At 32.2% G+C, this 6,780-nt stretch overlaps 1 protein-coding gene across 1 annotated transcript; it reads right to left on the reverse strand.

Moving 5' to 3' along the window:
• Positions 1–881: 881 nt before the first annotated feature.
• On the reverse strand, positions 882–5,079 carry Bm8097 (Uncharacterized protein; the record flags this gene model as incomplete). The annotated part of the gene is made up of 11 exons (XM_043074418.1): positions 882–946; positions 1,200–1,275; positions 1,512–1,694; positions 1,784–1,936; positions 2,244–2,366; positions 2,647–3,105; positions 3,435–3,524; positions 3,624–3,704; positions 4,136–4,210; positions 4,276–4,371; positions 5,053–5,079. 11 exons carry the CDS (start codon positions 5,077–5,079, stop codon positions 882–884), a joined length of 1,428 nt encoding a protein of 475 aa, XP_042930352.1.
• Between the last annotated feature and the right edge of the window lie 1,701 nt (positions 5,080–6,780).

The raw sequence follows: 6,780 nt of genomic DNA on the forward strand, positions 1-6,780 counted from the left end.
TGAAATATTTTGACGTATTTCTTTTACAATAGAATATAAGCACAGATTAAGTTACCAGGTAAATTTGATTGTTGCAGATGCTAACATTTTTAAGATTGTTAGAAAATGATAGTTCCATATATAATTACTGGAGAAATTAGAAAGTGAATGCTAAAGTTCACTTATTAGGCTCTTTTTTGAAAGTTTAGAACTAATATCAATAGTGATTAACTTGCTAAAATACATTTCTTTAAGTTTAAAACTGACACTAAAGATACCTGTTGTTTTCCATTTTAACATTTAGTATATCAAAAAACAAAATAAGTGAGCCGAATTTTCAATCCAATAAATTATAATTTAGAATTTTTCAAATGCAATATATTTCCTTTTATTAGATATTCTAAATTTTAATCGCCATTATATGCTGATTGAAAAGTCTTAAATTTTCAAATAATTCTGGAAGAGTTTTAAAAATCACTTTAAACCAATTTTTACTTCAATAAAAGAAAAATTACCCCAACTAAGTGATATTTCAGTCACAAATTTTTTTTTAAAAAAAAAAATTAGGAAAATTTTATTAACCATTCATCTCATCTTATATATATTGAATGGAAATCAGTATACAGAATATAAAAATTTATTGGCTCTCTGAAATGGTAAGGGCATAATGCTGTGGTGCTTGTATACAAGCAAGCACTTATATGTAGTATTAAAGAAAAAATTCAATTTTTCAACAAAAAAACCAACTTATGGATATGTAAGCGTAGCACTTATATAAGCATAAATACTTATATAAGCACAAACGCTCAGCATATATCCATAAGTTCCAATTTTGATATTTTAAAGCAAAACGTCAAACTCATAAATGCATGAATGGGGAAGTTAGAATAAATGAGTATCGTTCATGTTGAGACGGACACTTGTTTTCTAAATCCAAGTTTCAATCCCAAATTCATTAAACCTTGCTCTGCAAAAGTTAATCCAGTTCAAAACCAAATGAAAGTTCATCACAAGGTATTTTAGAGTTTCATTTTTATCCACTTAACTATGAGCTTTTCATACAGCCATAAGTAATATGATAAAATGCATAGTAGTGGTATCCCAATTTTACAGCTATAATAAAAAGTAGTTTATTATACTTGCATAATATGGTTGATAGAATCATCAAAGACTGATTCTACAATTTTTAGAAATGATTAAACATTCGATTGAAAACTTACTGAAACTGCCCTTCTTCTGAATTATCTGACAATCCGTTTCCTGTCCAGTAGAAACTTTAGCACGCTGTTCATTTTCCTGCAACATGAACGAATTATGTCGTCTGAAGATTAGGATACAATTATTCTTCCTTTTGCAAGTGACATAACACACTGAAACTTTATTTTCTGTGGTGGTAATTCATGTAAGAACAGGCTAATCTGTCTTTGGGAGCTGAAGGAATTCAATAAATGTACACAAGAGTAAATTATAAAAATAATAATTGTAAATTTTCTTCATAAAAACACAAAATTGTTAAAATTTACTGTAATTACCTTCATCATATTTGCACTTTTTCCATTTATCGAACATAGAGTTGCTGCGCTTAGGTTTTCATTGCTTTTCAATCTAGTCTTATTTGCAGCCGAGTCTATTGTTTGCATAGCTAAAGTGCTATGGAATCCTTTCTCTATCTTCTCAAAACACGACTGAACGTTCTTAACCTGCTTTTCAAGCTTCTGAAATAAATTTACGTAGAAATAATTTACAATTTTATTCATTTTGCACTACAAAGATAAAAATTGGAGCGAAATTAATCAAGCAGTACCTTATGCTCACCGCTCAAATAATCAACATAAGCGCAAGTTGTTTTTAGCTTAAGCTGTTCTGTTTTAGCTTTCTTCAACTTATTCTCGCGCTCCTCTTTGATTACTTTGATGTCACGGCGGAAATCATCGAATGCTTCGAAAAGCGTTTCAAGCTTAACATTAATGTCTCCATTTCCTTGTTAGCCCTATCATCACAGTGTTTGCTACTGATGGTAGTAAGTATATTCATCATCTGATCCACACGTTTCATTATACCGTTGTCAAGCTTCTGAAAAATACTTGGGAATAATTTTCTGAAAATTCAATTTCAACTTCTATTTTGATTTCACACTCAATTACTTAACAGCACACTCTTCTGGAATATGATAAATCGAAAACCCTTATTAATTTAAAAAATAGATTACTTTTGGAATTTTCGAAAGTAAAGAATAACATTTGTTACTAAGTTATAATTGTTACCTGTTCAGTAGCATCCAGACGACTTATGATGCTCCATACAACTTTACAGAGTTCCTTCGTTTGATTGTTATTAAACTTTTGCAGCACGAAATGGGTTTCAGAATTCATTTCCGATTTAAAATCCTAAAATTATCGAACTTCATGAGAGAATAGAACTTTAACTTCGTATGATTTTTGAAGAAAAACAGAAAAAGGATGAAATTTAGTGTGAAAAGTGATGTACCATTAAAGAATTTCGTATTAGGCCTGAATATCCATGCTGAAGGTTACCTTCCAGTGATGTTGCTTGCTGGAATTTTTTAACAAAAAAATTAATTTTTTCTTTTATAATTTGGGCTTAATCTGCTTCAGCAATTTAATTTAAAATTGACATTGGAGACCACAAGATAGACAAATTGCATACCATATCCGATTCTGCGTTTCGTGCTTCTAGGAAAACCATAAAACGTTCAGCCAATGGAGCAAGGTGAGGATCGTCAGATAGGATAATTTTAATCGCCATTTCAAATTCATCAACTGCATAATGAATGTTTTCTTCACCCATCCATGTGAGTTGTGGGTTTTCCGCCTTCAATTTGAACTTCTCAACGATTGTTATGAGGCGTTTCTTCAGCAAACGATAGAATTCTTTCGAATCTATTGCTCCAGCTCTCGCAATTCTGAGATCAGAAAGAGCACTGCTGAGGCGCTCACGAAGTCCTGCATTATCAGCATACATCTTCTCAGTCAATGTTTCAAGATACGCAACTTTGGCCTGGCTTGCACAATACATGTGTTCTGCTGCCGCTAAGCTCTCATTAATAGACTGCAGCAATTCCATCTTTTGTTTCTCAAGATCTTCTGCTGCTTTTCTGCGCAGATTCTAAAGTGAATATTACAATGTTTTCTAAATAAGTTTTATACACATAAAAGACATTTAATGAACAAGACAATGAATTAAATTCAAATTTAACTTCATTGATGCTATTTATTCAAACTTATCTAACCTTTAAAAATGAAGCAAACAGTATGAAAAAAAAAAAAGAAAAAAAAAAGCAAAATGTAAATATGCATTTTGGAAAACTTCTCTGCCTTGTTTTTTGCCTTGAAGCTTTTCATTCTTTTCTTACTAGTTTTATAATTGTTACTCCTACATTTCTAAGTATGTGCAAAAAAAAAAAAAAAAAAATGCAAAATTATTCGAATATATACTTGAATGATCGCCTTCAGCTCACCGATTTCAGTGTTCCTTTCAGTCACCTCTGCCTGCAGTAACTCGACTTGTCCTTCAGCTTTAACAAGCTAAAATTTTGACAGTCTTGTAAACATAAATTTTATTTTTTTAATGATAAATACTAAAAACTTTAGTTATAATTCATACAATTATAATTTAATACTGACAGCTTCCTGTGTCGCTGCAAATTCTTCCTTTTGAACATCCACTTCCTGACCAGGCGTTATAAGTTTGTGCTTGAGGTCGTTCTGCAACAAAACCCTACTTGAACGTTTGAGATCAAATTATATTTCGAAATTAATGTGCTAAATTTAGTCTCACATTTTCAAATTCAGAATATCTTCAATCTTACGCAGTGCATTCAACTAAATCAGTATTGTTTTCGGTAATACATTACTGATTACATCTAATAACACTCATTAGCATATGGCTTCTATTTTACTATTTCAGTAATAATTAGTCAGAAATGGGGAAGCTCAGGCTTTTTTATTTGCATTAGTCTCTTACTTGATACTTTCAATTTTACACGGAAATATGAACCCATCTTTAAACTCAACACCTTGAAAGACAACATTTTGTCAAAACGTATTTGACAGTGTTAAAAACCCTGCGATTCTCGTCATTTCCTGGTTTCTGTCTTTTTTTTTTTTTTGATTTTCTGGTCAAATTCATGACTTACACAAAGCATTTGCCACATTCGCTCGCTGGTATTCATCTGGGTAGTGCTCGAATCATTTTCCGACTCTGTCACATCCTAAAAACAGTAGAGTAACAAAACGAAAGCAAACTAAAAAAAAAAAAAAATCTATCCAATTATACCCGAATATAACCAGCGGTAAACACTTCATTTTCATTCGTTCGTGACAACACTACTTCTCCTTCACTGAGTAGTACTTCACTGACTGTTCCACTTGCCTAAAAAATTTGCATACTAGCCTCAACGTACAGTATCCACAAATTTCGTAATGCTCCATTACTGATTTTAGGATGCGGTATCCCAGAATTTCAGGATATGTCATCACCAATCTTCAGGATACGGTTTCCTAAATCTGATAATGAGGAATAACAAAACAAACGTGATTTTATATTGCTAAAAACTTGAGGATAGGCGTAAAGTTGGATTAGATGTTACTGTTTGGTCCGTACGGTTTATTTCCTAAAACTTCATTTAAGTAAGAAAAAATTAACATGAAGAATGTTCAGTGAAACGGAAATAGATAGGAATAGAGGTAACTGAAAATGAATGGAAAGAAGTACGGTAATTTAATTATTAACGAATGTGAATTCATTGCAGTTTCGGACTAAATTCACAGATAATTTCTGATTGCGTTAGAAACGTAAAATATAATCAATCTTTCACAATAAACCAAAAATTTATAGGAAACAAAAAAATTTATTTTTGCCTAAAATTATGGACATATGTAAAAACGGGATAATTATGTTGTTGTGCTTAACGGAATAATCTAACTTGCTTTTGAATTGAAAACGAGGAAATCTTTCTAAAATTTTAAACATGTGCATGAGGATGAATTTATAAAGATGAGTAAATAATGCAATGAATATTTAATTAATAAAAAGATTAGTGATAAGGCACACCAAATTATTCGATGCAGTAATATCCATTGTTTGTTGTTACACTGAAAAATCACAGCAACAACTTTTATATACATTGTTTTATGGGGAATTATATTTACTTAAAGTATCATATAAACTAAGGTTTGCTTTCTGAAGAGACCCATGCTTCTAGCGTTTTGTTATGTTGAGTAAAATTTCCACGAGCAACACCAAAGCGACTTATCCCTGTTCAATACTACAATCAAAACGACCGTGCATGTAACATCAAAATGACAATTCTCCTTAAATAGTACCACCAAAATGACTTTCCTTCTCCCTTCATCAACCGGTACGGTCGTTCCCTCAAATAGTACGGTTGCCTCTTCAAATAGTAGGTCGCCTCTTCAAATACAGTCCCCATTCAAATAGTATGATCTCCCCTTAAATAGTACCACCAACCGTTTGAATAATACGATCATCCCTTCAGCAGTACAGTATCCCCTTTAAATAATACGACCGTCTCCCTAAATAGTACGATGTTCCCTTGCATAGTACCACCACATCTTCCGTCCCTCATTTCTCTTAAACAATTCCCCCAAAATCTACCCTTTTCATCCTTTCCACATAGCAAATCCAACCTGCACCACAGAAACAATGAATCAACCACCTGCAAGCTTGTAACCAGCACGAATAAGGCACTGAATGTGTTTTTCGTTTAAAATACCTTCTTCCAGAAAATATTGATGATTGATTGGTTGATGAGAAGTTACTAACAGCACGTTGATTGGTTAATATTTACCTATCGATTAGTGAATATTTACCTGATAGATGTTTATTTGGTGAGCTAATTGGTGAGCATTTAGCAACAATTAAAAGATATTTACCAATTAATTGTTTTTTTATTGTACTGATGATTAATGGACAGTAATGGACGAGTAGTTGTTGCTGATCGAAGGATATTTACTGGCAAATGATTAATCTTTTTAACTCATTAACTAATATTTGTTGTTTTACATGCAGTAATGTGAATATGCAACCTTGGTTTCCTCTCAAGTTTATGTTTTTGTGTAATAGATGAATTGAGACTGATTATTCTGGTTGAGAGAATGTTTTAAATGAATTATTTTCTGAATCTTTTAAACGAATTGCCTAGTATGGTATCTTTAGAGGTATAAAAATAATTCGCTGGACTAAAATAGTTTAGTGATTAGTGCAGTGATGTGTTTGGATCATGTATAATGATAATAGAACTGATAAGATGCATTGAAAGGAAATTCGCATCGCTTTCGCTTTGTGGTGTAAAGTATTTGGACTTGCTTTTCATTATTTTCACGAACGAAAATTGAAAACAGTTTGTTCCATTGAGCCGAAAAAAAAAGGACGAATAATTTATCCTGTTTGCAGTTAACAACTGAATATATCCAGATTAGTAGGTGATAGTGCTGACAATGTATCTGAGCGTTATTTCCAATCATCAGTGTGCCACGTAGTCAAATCTCCTTCGCTAGAACTAGTTTAACTACGGAAAACTTTAGACGACCAATCGGATATATAGCATACACCACTGCTGCAAATCCGAAAATTGCATTACTAACTCTGTTCAGTTAATTCAATGTAGCATAACTGGACTCAAGACTTGACTGATCTTTCCATGTTCTGATTCCGACGACATTAAATTTTCTTTGAAGTACCAATTGCTGAAACTCATTCTTCAGCTTTTATCTCACAGGAGGCAAAGGAACAGAGAAACCACAGAACAAGTTTTCTAGT

The sequence above is a fragment of the Brugia malayi genome (genome assembly GCF_000002995.4).
Source record: "Brugia malayi strain FR3 genome assembly, contig: Bm_v4_ChrX_scaffold_001, whole genome shotgun sequence".
NCBI classification, from domain to species: Eukaryota; Metazoa; Nematoda; class Chromadorea; order Rhabditida; family Onchocercidae; genus Brugia; species Brugia malayi.